Source organism: Scyliorhinus torazame, chromosome 3 (genome assembly GCF_047496885.1).
Source record: "Scyliorhinus torazame isolate Kashiwa2021f chromosome 3, sScyTor2.1, whole genome shotgun sequence".
NCBI lineage: Eukaryota > Metazoa > Chordata > Chondrichthyes > Carcharhiniformes > Scyliorhinidae > Scyliorhinus > Scyliorhinus torazame.
Genome location: NC_092709.1, coordinates 106896950 through 106920394, shown reverse-complemented (window position 1 = coordinate 106920394; position 23445 = coordinate 106896950). Strand labels below are relative to the sequence as shown.

General features: G+C 45.4%; 1 protein-coding gene across 1 annotated transcript in view; it reads left to right on the top strand.

The window, feature by feature from the left end:
* The window catches only part of tmem184c (transmembrane protein 184C), a 72677-nt gene that overhangs the window by 37580 nt on the left and 11652 nt on the right, over positions 1 to 23445 (top strand). Inside the window, exons 6-9 of the mRNA XM_072496095.1 lie at positions 9316 to 9409; positions 10045 to 10157; positions 10467 to 10566; positions 13441 to 13612. Coding sequence (XP_072352196.1) covers positions 9316 to 9409; positions 10045 to 10157; positions 10467 to 10566; positions 13441 to 13612 — 479 coding nt within the window. The remainder of the gene's footprint in view (positions 1 to 9315; positions 9410 to 10044; positions 10158 to 10466; positions 10567 to 13440; positions 13613 to 23445) is intronic.

Below are 23445 nucleotides of genomic sequence, written 5' to 3'. Positions count from 1 at the left end.
CCTCTGCGTCTTCTATGAGGGGGTAAATTTCCGGGCTTACCCTTGAGTGCAGGACCTGTAGTTTCTGGTCTTCTGTGATCCGGCCGGGGGCCGTTCGGAGGTAGCCTTCGAAACAAGCCTGCCAGTGTTTAAAAACTGCTGCCGCATTCACTGCGTGGGGGTTGATCCGCAGGCATTCCGGGGCGATCCTGAGCTCCGTAGTCCTTTAAGCACGCTTAATAAATTGTAGCGCACAATGACTTACGAGAGAGACGAATAGAGATGAAGTCGATGAGGCTTTATTAAGCGTGACTTGTTCCCAGCAGTTCAGCAACAGACTGGAGCTGCGGGGAGAAGCCCAGGTTCTTATACTCCGCCTTCAGGGCGGAGCTAGAGATCAACAGCCAACCAGGACCCGGGATCTGTCAGCCAATAGCATCACGGCTGCACAGTCCCACATGACCCCTAATGCATACTACCACACCAACTCAATGGTCTGTTTCTGCTTTCCGCAACCCGGAATATCGTGCACTCTACCATTGCCACCAAACCAGGGGATCAACCCTGGTTCAATGATGAGTGCAGCAAGGCCTGCCATGAACAGCACCAGGCATAACTAAAATAGAGGTGTCAACCTGGTGAAACTACAACTCAGGGCTACTTACATACCAAGAAGCAAGTGATAGGCAGAGCTAAATGATTCCACAACCAATGGATCAGATCTAAGCTCTGCAGTCCTTCCACATCCAGTCGTGAATGGTGGTGGACAATGAAACAACTCACAAATATCCCCGTCCTCCATGATGGGGAGCCCAGCACATCAGTGTAAAAGACCAGGCTGAAGAATTTGCTGCAATCTTCAGCCAGAAATGTCAAGTGGGTGATTCATTGCTGCCTCCTCTGGAGCTCCCCAGCTTCATAGATGCCAGTCTTCAGTCAATTCGATTCACTCCACATGATATCAAGAAATGGCTGAAGGCACTGTATACTACAAAAGCTATGGACCCTGACAATACTTCTGAAATAACCTGAAGACTTGAAGAATTTGCCATGCCCCTAGCCAAGCTGTTCCAATACTGGCATCTACCCAGAAATGTAGAAAATTGCCTAGGTATGTCTTGTGCACACAAAACAAGACAAATCCAATCCAGCCAATTACTGCTCCATCAGTCTACTCTCGAGTGGTGGAAGGGATCATCAACATTGCTATCAAGCAGCACTAGCTTCGCAAGAAATTGCCCACTGACACTCCGTTTGCATTCTGCCAGGATCACTCCGTTCATGACATCATTTACAGCCTTGGTCCATACATGGACAAAAGTGCTGAACTCCAAAGGTGAGGTGAGAGTGACGACCCCTGACATCAAGGCAGCATTTGACCAAGCGTCAAGGAACCCTAGCAAAACTGAAGTCCATGAGAATCGAGAGGAAACTCTGCTAGTTGGAGGTGGAGCGAGCACAAAGGATGATGGTTGTGGGTATTCAAAGCCAATCACATTGGTGCGGATGTTCGCTGATGATAGTGAAATGTTCAGCCCCATTTGTGACTCCTTGGATACTGAAGCAGCCCATGTCAAAATGCAGCAACACCTGGACAATATCCATCCAGCTTGGAGTGCCAGGAAATGACCATCTCCAACAAGAGAAAGTCTAGCCACCATGTCTTGACTTCAATAGCATTACCACGACTGAATCCTCCAATATCCACATCCTGTAGGTTGCCATTGATCAGAAACTGAACTGGACTAGCCATATAAATACTGTGGTACAAGAACAGGTCAGAGGCTGGAAATCTTGTGGGTAACTTGCCTTTTGGCTCCCCAAAGCTTGTCCATCATCTACAAGGCATATGTCTGGAATGTGATGTGGAATACGCTCCATTTGCCTGGTGAGTGCAGGTCCAAAATATTCAACAGCTTGACTCTATCCAGGACAAAGCAGCCTCCTTGATTGTCATCCATCCACAAACATGTCCTCTGTTCATCACCGGCACATAGTGGCAGCCATGTATACCATCTGTCAAGACTCCTTAGACAACACGTTCCAAACCAATGATTGATGCCAACTAAAAGGTCAAGTGCAGCAGACACATGGAAACACCAACTCCTGGAAGTTCCCCTCCAAGCCACTCCGCATCCTGGCTTGGAAATATATCGCCGTTCCTTCACTTGTCACTGGGTCAAAATTCTAGAATTCCTTAGCCCACAGCAATGTGGGTGTACCTACACCAGGTAGACTTCAGCGGTTCAAGGAGGCAATTAAGAATGGGCAACAAGTGTTGGCTGAGCTAGCGATGCCCACATCCCAGGAATGGATAATTTTAAAAATCTAAACCCTATATTTATTGCTTCTGCTAACGCCAGTGCCTCATCAGTTAAGCTGCTTTTAACTGCTCTTTTTATTTTCTTCCCAGACTAGTGGACATTTTTTATACTTTCCCACCAGGAATATAAATAAATCCTGCTGTGTTAGGATATCCATCTGGAAAATTGACAAACTAACCTAATTTCTTTTGGATCATCCAAGGATGGAAACCTAGTGCGCATTTCTCCAGATTTAATTTCTTTACTGTTTTACTTTCTCAATTATAGCATGTTTGATTATAGTACTTGGTTCCAATATGTCATAACTGGTATCGGGTCTGGTCTGAGTGCACAACCAGTTCAACTGTCCAATCAAACTTCTGAATTGATCTGTTTCTTCTTCGGATGCAAGATCCTCTTTCTATGACGACCTGCCCTGATTTCTGGGGATGCGATTAACATTTTATGAGTGAGAGTGTGGATTCACTCCTGACTTATTCTGCTTAATGTCTAACCCTATATATTTGAAGTCCCTGAAGCCTGACTTCCTTCTTATTTTGTCTATCGCCCATTGCTCAAATTCTGCAGAACCTCCCCACAGAAAATCATCAAAGTGTGTTAGAAAGATGCCTACTAGTTTCTCCTTGTGATACCAATTGCTGGATCTAACTAAGAAATACCATACTCTTGATGCATTATTCAACCTATAAACACACTTTCCACAGTCTCGTCCAAATCATCAGCTTCTTCAGATGGTTTCACAAGCACTTACATTTGAAATTTCTCACAATGCAACATGCTTGATCACCAAATCTTTCTTCAAAACCCCAAGCCACAATCTCGCTTCAGCAGTATATGTGCCATCAGGAAGTACCTTTTCTGTGCATATCCACCTGTGTGGTAACACTGGCTGTCCCCTGTATGCTATTTCAGTGCACACACCTAATTCTTGCCAACTTTATTTTTTATTTCTCATCCTTTATCAACTTATCTTAACTTAAGACTTGAGTCTTTTTCTCAAGGCTGTAATCTTTTTACTAGGGCCATGAATACTTCCTGGTCCACATCCAGAACACTTTTTTGGCCTCCACATCTCTACCATATTTTACCAATCCATGGGTCTTATTCTTTTGTCCCTCATCTTGTGCATTCAGCTGGTGTTTTATTTGCTGGTGGCTTTTCCTGCTGTCTGGATGGTATCCCTCCATTCACTGGCTCCTACCATAAAGTTTGTACCATAAACGTTACTCTCGTGCCACTTTGGGTAGTTGTCCTTTGGGATAACTAGCTTTATCTTGCACTTCAGCATAATTTTGTTCATATTCAGCCATCCCTTTATCTGGCATAACCTGCTTCTTGTAATGGTCTGACATGTGTATGTGAACTACATGGAGCCTCTCCAATTTCTGTTACCTATTCAGATTTAATAAATGAATAATTGGTGCTAATTAGCCTCGAGGAATATACATTAACCATTTGATTGCAATGTCACAAAATTACTGCTTTTCCATCACTCCCTAAACCACCTTACCCAGTCCATTCTATTTCTGTTTTGTAATATACCATGTTCCCTGGATTAAAATTGATTTCAGATGGCCTTTTACAGTGCAATAAGGCTCGCCACACCTTCTCTGAAATCTCAGATTTGATAAATGCCTTACTCCCTGCATGCAGAGCATTCAAATGCTCAGAAAAAGTTTAACTAATCATAGTACCTTCCATGGCCAGAGGAAGACCTTACATTACCAAAGGTATTTTGGGATTCCTCCCATAATGTAATTGATAGGGACTGTAGCCCCCAACCATTACGAAGAACTTGCCTGAAGTGAGTTCTTATCATAGAATCATAGAATTTACAGTGCAGAAGAAGGCCATTTGGCCCTTCGGGTCTGCACCAATCCTTGGAAAGAGCACCCCACTTAAGCCCACATCTCCACCTTATCCCTATAACCCCGTAACCCCTCCTCACCTTTGTTGGACACTAAGGATAATTTAGCATTGCCAATCCACCTAACCTGCACATCTTTGGAATGTGGGAGGAAACCGGAGCACCCGGAGGAATCCCACGCAAACATGGGGAGAACGTGCAGACTCCGCACAGACAATGACCGAAGCCGGGAATCGAACCTGGGATCCTGGAGCTGTGAAGCAACTGTGCTAACTACTGTGCTACCGTGCTGCCCCCTTCGCATGAACTCCGCAAACCAGGGCAGGTGTCTGCTTAGAACTCAATTGGTCAGCTAAGAATTTGTGAAGCATTTCATCAACTACTGCATGATTTCTTTCCAAACTCCATTATTAAAGGGGCTTTGCGCTACTGCGCTCATCACGGTGATGTTCACATTTTCACACACACTTTTAAATTTATTGTTGACAAATTCTCCCCACATTATCAGTTCAGAAATTCACTGGTGCTTCCTGTCCAGTTCCCATCCATTTTCCATTATCTTGTCTTTACTACATATTACTGCTGACAGACTGAATCTGGTTGCCAAGAATGTTTTTGTCCTTGCCCTATACCTTCGCGTCCATTGCTACAATTTCATTAAAGTCTTTTGCTAATGGGAGACTTACTATAGGCCGTGATTGTGTCCTCCTTTTTTTTTTTTGCATGTGATTGCACTTTTCATTGATCTCTTTTATTAGATTGGTATATTCATCTTCCATTATCCTGCATTCTTTGATAGATTTTTAGTAGACCAGATGGGTGGCAAACTGCTGATGTAGTTTGAAAACAATTTGCATTTTACCCTTTAAACTCTGACCCCCGATGCCACTGACACTTTCTTTAATGCTGTGATGAGAAATGTTAGACCTTTGTAGCCACCTGAGTTGGCCAACTCCCGATTTAAAATGGAGAACAGCAAAGGCTGAAGGGAAATTCAGCCAACACAGGCAGAAACCAGCAGGTGCAAGTTTACTGTGTATTAAACTCTGCAAAAGCCCAGACAGCATCGATACAAGCAGCCATCTGCATAATAATGTAGCAGCCATCTACATGCTAATAAGCAATCCCCGGGAACAATCGCAACATTTGGGACAAACAAAGCTAAGCCAGACTCCCCGGCTCCAGTAGGAGCCAACACAAAAGAGGTTAACGGACACCTCAAGACCGCCCATCGATCAGGGAACCGCTCCAGTATTGGGGAAATCGAACGAAGCGATTGGAACGAAGTCCAATCACCTAGAACCAGGTACAGGGTCCGCCCCGAAAGGCGGGAAGCCCCTGGGGACTATAAAGTTAAGCCCCCAAGTTCAAATCGCTCTTCTTGACCGGGTCACCCATCAACGCGAACCAACCTTGACCGTGACCGGTTCAACTGCCGCCGAGATCCAGTAAGTCTTAAGTCAACGCTCGCTACGAGATAGGAGCTCCTGGCTACCAATCCGTACCAACTTCGAATCCCGCAGACTCAGAACCCGGACGAAGGGCCATTTGTTCCCCTGACCTGGTGGACCAGTCCGAAGCTAAGTATAGGCCTGTTAGTTATAGAAGTAGCTTAGACGTAGAATTTGTGCATGAGTAGCGATTACTGTGTATAATAAATGTGCTTTGATTTGAATCTTACTAATCGGTGTATTGAGTTATTGATCATTACTTGGGCTTGAACCTCGTGGCGGTATCATAAAGACCTGGCGACTCGAGAGCAAAGGTTATAAAACAGAGCCAATTGTACCAACCAAAAGTTAGCAACACCTTCCCGGGTCACTGTCTGTGTGGAGTTTGCACATTCACCTCGTGTTTGCGTGGGTTTCACCCTACAACCCAAAGATGTGCAGGGTAGGTGGATTGGCCACGCTAAATTGCCCCTTAATTGGAAAAAAATAATTGGGTATTCTAAATTTATTTTTTTTAAAAAGAAATGTTAGGCCTTGTTGAGCGGATACAATAAAGTCCCGAATGTGTAAATTGTAAATCAACAGTTTTCTCAAAAACAATTTAATTTGAGCCTTTTCCATAGCTAGCCAACTCAACACTAAGGGTATTTCACAGTATACTACATCTGTCCTGATAAAATGGTTTACCCTGGCTATTTTTTTAATTATAAATTTAGAGTACTCAATTATTTTTCCCAATTAAGGGGCAATTTAGCGTGGCCAATCCACCTAACCTGCATAATTTGGGATTGTGGGGGTGAAACCCATGCAGACACTGGGAGAATGAGCAAACTCCACATCGACAGTGACCCTGGGGCAGGACCGAACCCGGGTCCTCAGCGCCGTAGGCAGCAGTGCTAACCACTGCACCACTATGCTACCCTACCCGTGCTATTTTACATGGAATCATCACTGTTCCGTGACTTTCACGTGTTATTATCTCCAAACCTTGTTATGTATCATTTCAAAAACCCTGTTATTCAGTTTCAGATCATTTATCTTGTAATGATATTTGTCAAGCATCTGATTACCATTGTTTGGTTATTCCTGGGGTTAATTCGTCTGCCATAGCTACCCAATTCCTGTTGTTTATTAGAAAAGGGACTGTATCCTCATTTTGTTATTGTCTGTGTTTCTTTTGTATTGATGCACCCCATTTCAAAACGGTCTCAGTGCTGCCAGTATTGAATCCTGCATCTTTTGTGTTACCGCTGAGTGTTCCATTGTTGCTATGAAAGTGACTGGGAATGAATGTTTCCACAGATTCTTTATTAAAGCTTCATACATCTGTTTCAAATGGGTATCTATTTGAGAATCTTGTCAAGACCAGGAGCCTATCCATGTTCAGTACTTCAGCACAATCCCAAAATTTGAAACCAAGCACTGCTAAGGGATGCCCAAATAGAATTTCTGCAATCTGTTATATAATCTGTTAAATTCCATTCTATGGAATAACCAACCATCCTACGTTTATCAAAATCTGACCATGCCTCAAATGCATTTCACAGATCACCTTTCTTATAAACTTCGTCCAGAAATTTTAAGAGATTTTCTAAATGATGAGCCTCTGGCTCCGAAAACTCTTATGTGCCTAATCCTGTTCTGGTGGGAAATAGAAGTACCAAGGCCATACTTTACTTTTCCTTCGATAAGGATGTAATCTGTGTCCATATATCCACTTCATTCTCCTATTGGTCATTCGGTTCAGCTTCACAGAATAAAGGTGGACAATCATATCTTGATACTTTACACTTGGTTTCAGCCATTTCTCTATAATCATCTGTCTGAAAAAGTGTCTTAGTTTCCGATCTTCACCTTTAGACCAACCATTGTCTGCTACCAATGTTAACAGGATCCACACCGGATGGTGAACACAGAGCTTTTCCTTGTTAGGAGAGTTTATTGACTTTGTTCAGTGTCAACACTTCTCACTCGCACCCAGTGTCCCATCTATCCTCTACATGTATTCAAATACCCATTCCCTGTTTCCCGTAACAATGTCATTGATATTAACAAACCTTAATAAATGTAATTGATAAGACATTGTCAACATCCAGGCTTAGCATGACAGAATGCCAGGCAATGATTATTTTGAACCAAAGAGGCCCAACAAACTTCCCTCTGACAATCAGCAGCACTGTTGCTGGGTGTCTCAACTTCACCATTTCAATGTTTCTCCAGCATTTTCAGATTTTATATTGGGTCTAACCACTGGATTGGATAAACATCACCATGGTTAGAAAAACAGGGCAGAGGCTGAGGACTTTGTGACGAGTGAAATGAGGAGGCAATATAAAATAAAGGGTGCAGCTCTAAAGTGGATATGGGGCAGAGGGACCAGGGTGTATATGTGCAGACACGATTGAAGGTGGCTGGACAGGTTGAAAGTGTAATTAATAAAGCATACAGTAGCCTAGGCTTTATCAATAGGGCATAGGAAGGGGCAGCAGGGTGGTGCAGTGGTTAGCATTGCTGCCTCACAGCTCCAAGGACCCGGATTCGATCCTGGGTCACTACGTGTGGAGTTTGCACGTTCTCCCCATGTCTGCGTGGGTCTCACCCCTACAACCCAAAAATGTGTAGGGTAGGTGGATTGGCCACACTAAATTGCCCCTTAATTGGAAACTTTTTTTTTAAAAATAGGGCATAGCATACAAAAGCAATGACTTTAGGAAGCGTGCGAAAGCATTGGGGACGGTGCAAAAAAGATTCCTGTGAATGGTTCCAGGGATGAGGAATTTCAGTTTTGGAGATAGATTGGAGAATTTGGGACTGTTTTCCTTGAAGAAGAGGAAGCTGAGAGAAGACTGGCTGCAGTCCCAGCAGAAGCCACTGTGTCCTCTAATTGGCTGGTAGTTCTCACAGGTGGAATTTCCTCCCAGATGGGGACAGAAACCACAACCTGAGCCACTTAATAGCTAAATGGCAATTAAATCAGGTTGTTCTTTCCCACCACTGTGGAGGACTTCTAAACTAGGGTGAAAAAATCTGGCCATTCTTTGACTACAAGACTGGACTGAAGGAAGCACACATATCTGATGCAAATAAATTTACTCTGACCATCTTTTGTGTTCCCTTCTCCAAGTGCACTCAAAGCCCCCCCCCCCCCATCCCAAAAACCACCACCACCACACAGCCTTTCCATGTTAGAGATTCAACATGGGAGACAGAGAGTTCACTTTATATGAGTTCCATGATTAACCAACAGAAAGTATGATACAGTGGGATGGGATTTCTACAATAGCTTCTTCTTCTTGGCAAGAGCTACTAAGATTTGGGAGATGATGGCAGGAGGCAATTAAGTGTTGATGAACAATTGGCATTTCAACTGGGGCTTTTTGAAGTGAATCCAGCAATAGAGCAATAAGTCTGTTCAATATCATCAATTTCTTTCAAACAAAATGGGCATTCACAGTCTGAAAGTTGGAATTTCCCAGTTATGACAAGTATATAAACCAAATGGTTCAGATAATTCAAGGCAGTACCCAGAGAAGGATTCAGCAGGGCACTCTGGAAGAAACAGAAATATCATTTTATGAGCTACACTTTAGCATTTCTGCATTCAAGCTTGGGTCGGCAAACAAGTATGTTATCAAATGGCACACAAAGCACTAATTGGTGGATGTTGTAAAATATATTTTTCCTTCTCCCAAAGAATCTGCGAACTTGTTGGAGTTTATGATGAGGGTAATTTCAGCTTCAAAAATGCTTGGACGTACTTGGTTATAATTAACAATCTTTCACAACTAGTAAGTCTTACTATAAAATATATAAGTTTTTATGTTATTTGTTTGTTGCATTTGAATCAATATTTTGAGCCGATTTATCTGCGGTGTTGGTCTTAAATTTAACATTAGATGTTCCGTGATATTTGGCTGAATTCTCTTTTCACACCTTCCCTATATTGACAACTGAGATTATAATAACCACTCCAATTATGTTTGCTGCAGGGAATTTACACATTCTTACATTTGTAGTTATGAAATCAATTGTACCTGTTATCCCTCGCCAAGAAAATATGTTTTTAACTTGAATCTGGTATTTATGTCGCATAAGGATCATCAAGTATAGGGTATTTTTATTTGATCACCCTTTTAAAAATAAGTATTGTTTTGTTCTTTGAAGAAAGCTAACACTATTACAAATCTTCAGAAAATTTTCTTATTTGTACCAACAATGTAAATCAAAGCATGTGCATTGGATGCAGAAGAACGGCTATACTTTATATTTAAAAATGAAATTTAAAAACAATTTAAAACACTTTCTTATTCATTCAAAATTGTATTCACATTCAGTTATATTTTTTCTTTATTAATGACACTATGTAATTGCAAATTGTTTATTTCTCCTGTCTTTGGGATTCAGTTTTGCTTTGTTTTTGTAGTTTGCCATGTATTGCCTTGTGCTGTTTTATAAAGTGCTGCGAAATGAATTGAACCCTATCCAACCAGTGGGCAAGTTTCTCTGTGTGAAACTGGTTGTATTTGTATCTTTCTGGTAAGTTTAAAGTTAAGTTATGTTTTTAATTTTTTTTTAAAATATTTTTCTCATGTTACCGACTGTTTAGGCATGGTTGGAAAAACATTTAGAATTATGTTATGACTTTTATATTTTGATAAATAAGAATGCTATAATTTCCAACAAATACCAAAACCTGCTAACTTCTAACTATTGAATGCTTTATGCAAAATGTAGTTAATAAAAAGGCTGTGCTTGACCTCATTATTCCAAAACATCTAGTTAATTAAAAGGCTGTGCTTGAATTCATTGTTCCATAACAAAATTTTATTTGTCAATTCATTCCAGGCAAGCTGCTTTGATTGCACTACTTGTGAAAGTTGGTGTAATTTCTGAGAAACGCACATGGGATTGGGAAAGTGTAGAAGCTGTCGCTACTGGTCTACAGGTAAATTTAGCAATTACACATCCACTGTAATATATCTGAAAACTTGTATTCCTTGCAGATTTCTTTTTTTTAAATCCGTTTCATCCCTGGTCTTCAGAAGTAATTTTTCAAAGCCGTAGAAATGAATATATACGTACTAGCATTTGGCAGCTTTGCAAACAGTGAAAAATGTCCAAAAGAAGTATCTCCAAAATGGAAACTTTGCTCACTAGCTTTACTGTCTTGGTAGATATCTATGCTATAAAGCCAAGGGAGAGAAGGTAATCGGACACACCTTCTACATTAGTTGCAATCTTCCAAAGCTAGTTAAATTTTCTGATAGTGTTGGGGGATTTGAAGATATCAGAAAAGAGGGACAAGTAACTTTGAATTAATTTAACATCAGATATTGCGAGAATAAACCAGATAAGTGAGGTCTTGGGGGTGGGGGGAATAAGTAAAGAGAGATAGTCAGCAGGGTTTTGTGAAAGATAAGTTATATCTAACCTTGTAAAGCTGATTAGTAGCATTGACATGGCACATAAATGAGGATCAGAGAATGGCATAAATGTCGATTGTTAAAGGTATTTAATTAGGTTCTGCAAAACAGATGGTGAGCTTAAACTGAGTTGGAGGTAACCATATGGTCCTCATTAGGAAATTAGCTGGGAAGTTGTTTTTAAAAAAAGGAGGGATATTGTTGAATAGACAATAAGTGACAAATATAAATACTGAATAATGGTGCTACATGGTGAGTCAGAGGATGCACTGTTTATAAGGAATGCAAAACACTGGCCTAAAATTCCAGTTGGGAACGGGCGTTCTCTATCATAACTCCATGTCGGGAATTAGAAAATGGAATATAAACTGAATTGTGCCCAGTTTGTACAACTGAAAGGTTTTCTGGTTAGGGAAGGTAAAAGAGGGCAAGGTATTTGTCCAGCCCCCACTCCATGTCAGTGGAATCTATTTGGGGGTAATGAAAATGGATTTCCTTGGCAAGTATTCCTTAGCTGGCAACAGATTTCACCGAAGACTAAGCAGTGACATGAATTGCAATAATAATCAAGGAAAAGCACAATAAATTTTGCAATTTAAGGTAGTCAGTCCTGGAGTGGATATATGATTATTCAGAAACTGCAGCACAGAAACTGGCCATTAAGCCCAGCTTGTCTTTGCCGGCAGTTTTGCTGCAAGAGATCCTCCCACCACATTGCCTAACCCTTTCAGCATATCCTTTTAATTGCATGCAGCTAAATATATGTAGTTGCACACAGTTAGATGGAAATTGTTTCCATTAGTCTTGGAGCTTTCTGAGGATGTAGCTAGCAGGGTGACAAAGAGATGCTGCGTGTTTGGATTTTCAAAAGGCATTTGATAAGGTGACACACGAAAGGTTGCACAAGATTAGGTTTAATAGGGTTGGATAGAGGATTGGTTAATGGCAGAAAATGGAGAGTAACTAAAATGCCTCATCCCTGGAACCATTATTATAAATCTATGTGGTCTGAAGGACCCCAACCTTCCTAAACTGTTGTTAGGTTATAAACGATGTTACTGGTTGAGTGCCCCAAGAAGCACTGCTAGGGCCACAGCCACATAAAACCTATATTAACAACTTAGATGAAGGGATCAAGTGTAATTTACTTGGGTATGTGAACACAAAGAATCTGCAAAAGAATACAGATAATAGGTTAGAAGTTGGCAAATGGAATATAATGTGGCGGGGGGGGGGAAACATTTTTAAATAGTGAAAATTGTTAAATGTTCAGAGAGATTTGGTGTTTTTTTACAGTACTTGAAGAGTGAGTTAACATCTTTATTTGTGTCACAAGTAGGCTTACATTAACACTGCAATGAAGTAAGTTACTGTGAAAAGCCCTAGTCGCCACATTCCAGCACCTTTTCAGAATATCCAATTCACCTAACAGCACGTCTTTCGGGACTTGTGGGAGGAAACCAGAGCACCCGGAGGAAACCCACGCAGACATAGGGAGAATGTGCAGACTTCACACAGACAGTGACCCAAGCTGGGAATCGAACTTGGGACCCTGGAGCTGTGAGCAACAGTACTAACCATTGTGCTACCATGCTGCCCTAGGAGTTGAGGGGCCTCGAGAGAGAGAGAGAGAGAGAGCACAGAAGAGATTTATAATAATGGTTCCAGGGATGAGGCATGCAGGTACAGCAGGCAATTAGGAAGGCCAATGGCCTTCATTACAAGGAATTTAGAGTGTAGGATGAAGGACACATTGCTGCAAATGTACAAAGATCTGTGAGACCACACCAGGAGTTTTGGTCTTCATACCCAAGGAAGAATTCTTTTTTTAGAGGGTTCCAACAGTGGTTCACTGGATTGATTCCAGGAATAACAGGGTTGTCTACAAGGAAAGATTGAAAAGAATGGGCTTATACTGTATGGAGTTTAGAAGAATGAGATGACACCGCTATGTATATTTATGAGAGGGTGTGATAGGGTAGATATTGAGGGGCTGGAAAATCTAGAACGAGTATCATAGGTTCAGGATAAGAGGTGTTGGCTATTTAGGATTGTTTTAGTAAAATTTCTCTTCACTCGTGGGTTGTGGATCTTGGAATTCTCAACCCCACAAAAGACTATTGGATGCTCAGTTGTTGAGTATATTCAAGATGAAGAATGATAGAGTTTTGATCTCAGGAAATCGATGAAAATGATGATATAGCATGAAAGTCAAGTTAAAGATTAGATATTACCTTGTTGAACTGCAGAGAAAGCTCGAGGGGCTGTATGGCCTATTGTTTCTCTTTCTTATGATCTAAATGTATGTGATTAAAGTGTGGAAACTAGCTAGAATGAGGAATTGCATAACCAATAACAAAGTTGATTCACCAGATGCTTTTCTGTATTTTCCCCAGGATTTTGTGATTTGTATTGAAATGTTCTTTGCCGCGATTGGTCATCATTATAGCTTTTCCTACAAGCCATACGTACAGGAAGCTGAGGAAGGCTCCTGCTTGGATTCTTTTCTTGCCATGTGGGATCTCTCTGACATCAGAGCTGATATATCCGAGCAAGTACGGAATGTTGGTAAGGAAATCAAGTTTCATTGAGGTGGTTCTCATTTCATTTAACATTTATTCGTAAACACTTTATTTGGAATGAAAAGTTTTCACTTCATATTTATGGTCTGGGTGTCAACTTTGAAATATCATCCAGAGTCATTGAATCATTTACGGCACAGAAGGAGGCCATTTGGCCTATTAAATCCATGCCAGCTCTCCATGAAGCAATCCAATCAGTCCCATTCTCCCGCCCTATCCTCGTGGCCCTGCAAGTTAATTTCCTTCAAGTGCCCACCCAATTATTAATTGCTTCCACCACTCTTTGAGTCAGTGAGTTCAAGGTCTTTACCACTTGCTGCGTAAAAAGAATATCTCTCATTCGCCTGCTTCTCTTGCCAAATGCATTCCTTTAGTCCTTGCATCATCAGCTACTAGGAACAGTTCTTCCTCATCTACCTTCTCCAAACTTGTCAATCTTGTAAATCTACTAAATCTCTCCTCAATTTCCTTTGCTCCAATGAGAACAACCTCAACCTCTCGAGCTAAAAAGTAGCTAAAATTCCTCCCTCCCTGGAACCATTCTGCTAACTCTTCTCTGCATCCTCTCAAGTACCCACACATCCGTCCTAAAATATGGTGACCAAAATTAACTGCAGACTTACTTGTGACCTAACCAGAGCTTTATAAAGGGTCAGCATAATTTGCCTGCTTTTGTACTCCGTAGTTCTATTTATTAAGCCAAGATCCATATGCTTTGCTAGCCATGCTCTGTTTGTCCTGTCATCTTCAAAGATCAATGCACATGAACCCCATGGTCCCTCTGTTCTTGCAGACACTTTAGAACTGTGCCAGTGAGTTTGTATTAACTCACTCTATCACGTCTAGAACAAAGAAGATTACAGCACAAGAACAGGCCCTTCGGCCCTCAAAGCCTGCACCGATCATGCTACATCTGAACTAAAACCTACCATTCCAGGGACCATATCCCTCTATTCCCATCCTATTCACATATTTGTCAAGACGCCCCTTAAAACTCATTATCGCATCTGCTTCCACTGTCTCCCCTGGCAGCGAGTTCCAGCTCCCACCACCCTCTGTGTAAAAAAACTTGCTTCGTACATCTCCTTTAAACCTCGCCCCTCGCACCTTAAACCTATGCCCCCTAATAATTGATTATTCCACCCTGGGAAAAAGCTTCAGACTATCCACTCTGTCTATGCCCCTCATAATCTTGTAGACTTTTATCAGGTCGCCCCTCAACCTCAGTCATTCCAGTGAGAACAAACCAAGTTTCTCCAACCCCTCCTCATAGCTAATGCCCTCCATACCAGGCAACATCCTGGTAAATCTTTTCTGTACCTTCTCCAAAGCTTCCACATCCTTCTGGTAGTGTGGCAACCAGAATTGAACACTATTCCAAGTGCGGCCTAACTAAGGTTCTGTAAAATTGCAACATGACGTACCAGTTTCTAAACTCAATGCCCTGGCCGATGAAGGCAAGCATGCCAAATGCCTTCTTGACTACCTTCTCCACCTGTGTTGTCACTTTCAGTGACCTATGTACCTGTACACCCAGATCCCTCTGCCTATCAATACTCTTAAGGGTTCTGCCATTTACTGTATATTTCCCATCTGTATTCGACCTTCCAAAATGCATTACCCCCATTTTAAAAATATATATTTTTATTCTCCATTTTCACATTTTCTTCAAACTTTACACCCCACCAACAAACAGTAAACAGTAACGAATACAATGTCAATCCCCCACCAACAACAACGATCCCATCCTCCAACCACCCACCAGATAACGGCCTGCATGACAATATAAGCATCAAATAAAACTAAACCTCCCAAGGAGGAAAAAAGAAAAAGGAATCCGGAATTGCCCCGGTCACCTTTGACATATATAGTCCAACCTCCCAACACCCCCCCCTAATATTCAATGCCATCCAATCCCCGAAAGAGTACTGTGAATGGCACCCATGAATTGTAGACACCACCCCCCCTCCCAGACTCCTCCCCTCCACTTCCTCAAGTAAACTCCTCCCCCAACCTGGGTTCCTTCCCCCAACTTTTCACCCCAGCTAGACTCACCGAAACCTGATCTTTGAGGCTCCAATGGCCGCAGCCCCTCCCCCCACCTCACTCCCGTTCACTGGCCGGCTTAAACCGGCCAGCGTGGAGGCCCCTGCCCGGGTCTCCTTCCCCCTTGCCCGGTCCCAGGAAAACCAAGAAATCCCCTTTAGCACACAACCCCAGCATTAACACCCAAGCCCCAAAGAACCATCATTGCAAATGAAAGTCCCATCTCTTCCCTTGTCCAAATATACAGCGTCAACTCATTTAATACATACACCAACACGCAGTGCTAAAATAAAGTTACATGAGGCTACATCGGTACACGAGCCGCTCTCAGTCCCATTTCTCAATTCTGCCACAGTCCTTCTGCCTTCGCAAACTCTTCCTCCGTCACAAAATAAAAGTCCTTGGATTTGTAGGTCTCCCTCAACTTAGCTGGATATACTACGCCGCACTGCACCTTGCTGATGTACAGTGCTACCTTCACCCAGCTGAAGGCAGCCCGCCTCCTCGCCAGCTCCACCGTAAAGTCCTGGTATATGCGTATACCAGCTCCAGCCCACTGCACCACCCGCTTCTGCTTTGCCCAGCACAGGACCTTCTCTTTCACGCTGTACCTACGGAAACACACAGTTACTACTCTTGGCAGCTCACTCGTCTTTGGTATAGGCCTCCACGATCGATGGCCCGATCCAGTTCGTATCGAGAGGGTTCGTCCCCCTCCCCCAATAGCTCCGCCAACATCGTGGCAAAATACTCCGTCGGCCTCGGGCCTTCCACCCCTTCGGGCAAACCCACGATCCTCAGATTCTGCCGCCTGGATCTGTTTTCCAGGTCTTCCATTTGGCTCGCAGACCCTTGTTGGTCTCTGTCACCTTCCGCAACTCCTTCCCCATCGAGGTGAGTTGATCACTGTGCTGCGATAATACCTCTTCCACTTCCTTCAGTGTCTCACCTTGCTCCGCACCTCCGCCTCTGCGCTTGATACCGCCGCCCTCACCGGGGCAATCGCCTCCTCCACCAGATCTTTCAATACCGCCCCCATCTCTTTCTTCATCGTTTCCATGTGCTTTGTGAACTGTTTTTCAAGTTCCCCAACCATCACTTTGGTCATTTCTTCTGCTGTGAGCGATGCGGCCTCCCCTGGTGCTCCAGCTTCCGCTTTCCTTACAGTTCCTGCGCTGACTTTTCCACTCGCCGGCGGACTTTCATTAACCCCCTTTTTCACGTTTTTTTCCCAAGCTTGGACATTTCTCCTCCCTGTGCCTGCTTACAGCTTTTCCAGCTTCCATTGCCCGTGGGACAGGGTGTTAAAACCCTGAAATTTCTATTCCCGAGCGGGAGCTCTCCAGTGTGCGGCTGCCTCCCGCCCGCCGTCACCGGAAGTCCGCATTACCTCCCATTTGTCCAGATTAAACTCCAGCTGCCATCTCTCCGCCTAAGTCTCCAACTGATCTATATCCTGCTGTATCCTCTGGCGGTCCTCATCGCTATCTGCAATTCCATCAACCTTTGTCGTCCGCAAACTTACTAATCAAACCAGTTACATTTTCCTCCAAATCATTTATGTATATTACAAACAGTGTAGGTCCCAGCACTGATTCCTGAGGAATGTCACGCGTCACAGTCCTCCATTCAGAAATGCACCCTTCCACTGCTACCCTCTGTCTATGACCAAGTCATTTCTGTATCCATCTTGCCAGCTCACCTCTGATCCCGTGCGGCTTCACCTTCTGTACCAGTCTGCCATGAGGGACCTAGTCAAAGGCCTTACTGAAGTCCATGTAGACTCCATCCACTGCACTACCCTCATCAATCAAAATCATCACTTCCTCTAAAAACTCGATCAAGTTAGTGAGACACGACCTCCCCTTCACAAAACCATGTTGCCTCTCACTAATACATCCACTGATTTCCAAATGGGAGTAAATCCTGTCTTGAAGAATCCTCTCCAATAATTTCCCTACCACTGACGTAAGGCTCACCGACCTGTAATTACCTGGATTATCCTTGGTACCCTTCTTAAGCAAAGGAACAACATTGGCTATTCTCCAGTCTTCTGGGCGCTCCCTTGTAGCCAGTGAGGATACAAAGATTTCTCTCAAGGCCCCAGCAATTTCTTCCCTTGCCTCTCTCAGTATTCTGGGGTATATCACATCAGGTCCTGGAGACTTGTCTACCTTAATATTTTTCAAGACCCCCAATACCTCTTCCTTTTTGATCTCAACGTGACCCAAACTATCTACACACCCTTCCCCAGACTCATCATCAACCAAGACCTTCCCTTTGGTGAATACTAACGCAAAGTACTCATTTAATACCTTTCCCAGTTCCTCTGGCTCCATGCACAGATTCCCTCCCCTGTCTTTGAGTGGGCCAACCCTCTCTCTCGCTACCCTCTTGCTCTTTACATATGTATAAAAGCCTTGGGATTTTCCTTAATCCTGCTGGCCAATGTTTTTTCATGACACCTTTTCGCCCTCCTGACTCCTTGCTTAAGTTTCTTTCTACTTTCCTTGTTTTCCATACTTGCATCGTGTGTTCCCAGCTTCCTCGCCTTGATAAATGCTTCCTTTTTCTTTTTGACAAGGCTCACAATATCTCTCATTGTCCAAGGTTCCCGAAACTTGCCATACTTTTCCTTCATCCTTACAGGAACGTGCCGAGCCCGAATTCCTATCAACTTACACTTGAAAGCCTCCCACATGCCAGATGTTGATTTGCCCTCCAACATCTGCCCCCAATCTACATTCTTCAGTTCTTGCCTAATTTTGTTGCAATTAGCCTTCCCCCAATTTAGCACCTTCACCTGAGGACTACACTTATCTTTATCCAGGAGTACCTTGAAGCTTACTGAATTGTGGTCACTGTTCCCGAACTGTTCCCCACTGAAACATTGACCACCTGGCTGGGCTCATTCCCTAATACCAGGCCCATTACGGCCCCCTCCCTAGTTGGACTATCTACATACTTTTTCAAGAAGCCCTCCTGGATGCTCCATACAAACTACCCCATCCATGCCCCTAGCACTAAGTGAGTCCCAGTCACTATAGGGGAAGTTGAAATTACCACAATAACCCTGTCACTTTTACACCTTGCCAAAATCTGCCTACCGATCTGTTCCTCTATCTCCCGCTGGCTGTTGGGGGGGGGGGGGGGGGGGGGCTATAGTAAACCCCCAACATTGTGACTACACCCTTCCTTTTCTTTGGTTCCCACTCCACTGCCAAACTAGTTGAAACCCTCACGTGTGACACTAGCAAATCTCAAGGCCAGGATATTTATGTCCCTCCAGTTTAGATGCAACCCGTCCACCTTGCACAGGTCCAACCTGCCCTGGAAGAGACCCCAATGGTCCAGATATCTGAAACCCTCCCTCCTATACCAGCTGTTTAGCCACGTGTTGAGCTGCACTATCTTCCTATTTCTTTTTTTAAAATTTAGAATACCCAATTCATTTTTTCCAATTAAGGGGCAATTTAGCATGGTCAATCTCCCTACCCTGCACATCTTTGGGTTGTGGGGGCGAAACCCACGCAGACACGGGGAAAATGTGCAAACTCCACATGGACAATGACCCAGAGCCGGGATCGAACCTGGGGCCTCTGCTCCGTGAGGCAGCAGTGCTAACCACTGCACCACCGTGCTACCCTTCTCTTCCTATTTTTAGTATCACTGGCACATAGCACAGGGAGTAATCCTGACATTGCAACCCTAGAGGTCCTGCTGTTTAACTTTCTACCTAACTCTCTAAACTGCTGCTGCATGACCTTCTCATTCTTCCTACCTATGTCGTTAATACCAGTATGTACGATAACCTCTGGCTGTTCACCCTCTCCCTTCAGAATGCTTTCTGCCTGTTCAGAGACATTCTGGGCCCTGGCACGAGGGGGCAACATACCATCCTGGAGTCTCTTTCACGTCCACAGCAGTGCCTATCTATAGAGTCCTCTATAAATATTGCTCTAGTGCTCTTTGTCCTTCCCTGCTTAACAGCAGAGCCAGCAGTGGTGCCACTGCTCTGGCTGCTGTTATCCCCTGATGGGCCAACACCCCCCCCCCCCCCACCAAAGTATCCAAAACAGTATACTTATTAGAGAGGGGGACAGCCACAGGGGATTCCTGCACTGAATGCTTGCCCCTTCTAGCGGTGACCCATCTATCTGCCTGCACCTTGGGTGTCACCACATCACTAAAACTCCTGTCTACGATGCTTTCCACCACCTTCATGCTCCTAAGTGAATACAACTGCTACTCCAACCTATCCATGCGGTCTGTGAGGAGCAGCAAATGGGTGCAATTCCTGCAAATGTAGTCCGAGACACTGGAAGCGTCACGGATCTCCCACATCTCACAAGTGCAGCACTTAACAAACAGTTACAAAACAAAAAGGGAAAAAGCACCTCCTCCCACTCTGCACCGAATTACCACACTGCTCCAAATGACCAAGTTTCAATCCCCACTCTGGCTGCCTCATTCAGGCTGCCTCCCACTTCACATGTGTAAAGCTTACTGAGAGTGCGCTTATGCCTCTCTCTTCTATAGGGCTAGGCTGGGCTGAGATGACTCGCACACCAGTTAGGCTTCAAACAAAAGAATGCGATTTACACATTTTGCCTCTAATCAATGTTCAGGTGATTGACAGATAACTGCCACTCAGTTGGGTGGGGGCAGATCCTTTTTTAAAAAAATAATTTTTATTCAAAAAATTTCACAGATTATTACAACAGAAAAATAGAACCCTCGCCCCCCCTTTACACAAATAATAAAACAACAAGAACAAAAGTGCATAAATAAACATTAAACCGTACGCTCCGCCAGGAAGTCTTGGAACGGCTGCCACCGCCTGAAGAACCCTTGCACAGATCCCCTTAAGGCAAATTTCACCTTCTCCAATTTTAATGAACCCTGCCATGTCGTTAATCCAGGTTTCCACGCTTGGGGGGCCTCGCATCCTTCCACTGAAGCAGAATCCTTTCCCGGGCTGCCAGGGACGCAAATGCCAGAATACCGGCCTCCTGCACTCCCGGCTCGTCCGACACCCCAAATATTGCGAGCCCCCAGCTAGGCCTAACCCTGGAATTCACTGCCCTTGATACTGTCCTCACTACGCCCCTCCAGAACTCCTCCAACGCTGGACATGCCCAGAACATGAGGGTGTGGTTTGCTGGGCTCCCCGAACACCTCGCACATCCTGTCCTCACTCCCAGAAAACCGGCTTAGCCTTGCCCCGGTCATGTGCGCCCTGTGCAGCACCTTAAATTGTATCAGGCTGAGCCTCACGCAAGAGGAGGAAGAGTTTACCCTTCCCACATACCCTCGTCGATCTCCTCCCCCAGCTCCTCCCACTTACCTTTTAACTCCTCTGCCGAGGCCTCCTCCTCCTCCTGCATCACCTGCTAAGTTGCCGAGATCCTACCCTCTCCAACCCATACCCCCGAAAGCACCCTGTCCTGGACCCTGCGCACCGGCAGCAGCGGAAACTCCATCACCTGTCGCTGAACGAACGCCCTTACCTGCATATATCTGAAAGTATTTCCAGGGGGGAGCCCGAATTTCTCCTCCAGCTCCCCAAGGCTCGCAAACTTCCCATCTATGAACAGGTCCCCATCCTCCGAATACCTGCCCTGTGCCAACTCAAAAACCCCCCATCCATTTTCCCAGGGACAAACCGATGGTTCTCCCGTATCGGGGACCACACCAAAGCCCCCACCTCCCCCCGTGGCGTCTCCATTGCCCCCAGATTTTGAGGGTCGCCGCTACCACCGGGCTCGTGGTGTACCTCGTCGGAAGAAGCGGCAGCGGTGCTGTCACCAGCGCCCCCAGGCTCGTGCGCACACAGGATGCCATCTCCAGCCTCTTCCACGCCGCCCCCTCCCCCTCCATTACCCACTTGCGTATCATTGCCACGTTGGCAGCCCAATAGTACCCACATAAGTTTGGCAATGCTAAACCCCCCCCCCCCCCCCCCCACCCCCGTCCCTGCTCCACTCCAAGAACACCCTTCTCACCCTCGGGGTCGTCTTTGCCCATACGAACCCCATAATACTCATGTTAATCCGCTTAAATAAGGCCTTCGGGATCAGGATGGGGAGGCACTGAAACAAAAACGAAAACCTCGGGAGCGCCGCCATTTTAACCGACTGCACCCTACCCGCCAGGGAGAGCGGCAGCATATCCCACCTTTTGAACTCCTCCTCCATGTGCTCCACCAGTCTCGTTAAGTTGAGCTTATGCAGGGCCCCCCAGCTCCTAGCCACCTGAACCCCCAGGTATCTAAAACTTCTTTCTGCCCTTTTTAGCGGAAGCTCACTAATCCCCCTTTCCTGGTCTCCCGGGTGCAGCACGAACAGCTCGCTCTTCCCTATGTTGAGCTTATACCCGGAGAAATCACCAAACTCCCTAAGGATCCGCATCACCTCCGGCATTCTCCCCACCGGGTCCGCCACATACAACAATAGCAGATCGTCCGCATACAACGATACCTGGTGTGTCGTCCCCCCCCCCCCCCCGTCCCCCCCCCCCCGCACCAACCCCCACCAGTTCCTAGACTCCCTCAAAGCCATGGCCAGAGGCTCAATCGCCAGCGCAAAGAGCAGGGGGGATACCTGCCTTGTCCCTCGGTACAGCCGGAAATATTCCGACCTCCTCCTGTTCGTGGCCACACTCGCCACCGGGACCTCGTACAGCAACCTCACCCAGCTGACGAACCCCTCTCCGAACCCAAACCTCCTCAACACCTCCCACAGGTACCCACACTCCACCCAATCGAAGGCCTTCTCCGCGTCCATAGCCGCCACTATCTCCGCCTCCCCCTCCACTGCCGGCATCATAATTACATTCAGGAGCCTACGTACGTTGGTATTCAACTGCCTCCCTTTCACAAAACCCGTCTGATCCTCGTGTATGACCCCCAGAACACAGTCCGCAATCCTCATAGCCAATACCTTTGCTAGCAGTTTTGCATCCACATTAAGGAGTGAAATCGGCCTATACGATCCGCACTGTACAGGGTCCTTGTCCCGCTTCAGAATTAGAGAAATCAGCGCCCTAGACATCGTCGGGGGCAACCCCCCCCCCCTTGCCTCGTTGAAAGTCCTTACCAGCAGCGGGCCCACAGGTCCACGTACTTCCTATAGAATTCCACCGGGAACCCATCTGGCCCTGGCGCCTTCCCCGCCTGCATACGCCCCAGTCCCTCGACCAGTTCCCCCAACTCCACCGGCGCCCCCAGCCCCGCCATCTGTCCCTCCTCTACCCTCGGGAACCTCAGCCGGTCCAGAAAGCGAGCCATCCCCCCCTCCTCCGATGGAGGCTCAGACTGATACAGTCCCTCGTAAAAGTCCCTGAAGACCCCATTAATACCCACCGCACTTCGCACCGTGCTTCCCCCCTCCATCCCTAACTCCCCCGATCTCCCTCGCTGCCTCCCGCTTCCGAAGCTGGTGTGCCAGCATTTGGCTAGCCTTCTCTCCGTAGTCGTACACCGCCCCTTGCGCCTTCCTCCACTGCACCTCTGCCTTCCTGGTGGTCAACAGGTCGAACTCGGGCTGGAGGCTCCTACGCTCCTTGAGTAGTCCCTCCTCGGGGGCCTCTGAATACCTCCTATCCACCCTTACCATCTCCCCACTAGCCTCTCCCTCTCTCTCCTCTCCTTCCCCTCTCAGTGGGCCCTAATGCAGATCAACTCACCCCTGCTCACCGCCTTCAGCGCCTCCCCATTATCATTGGCCTCCAGGTACCTTTCTATTCACCCCCGGACCCGCCCGCTCACCTCCT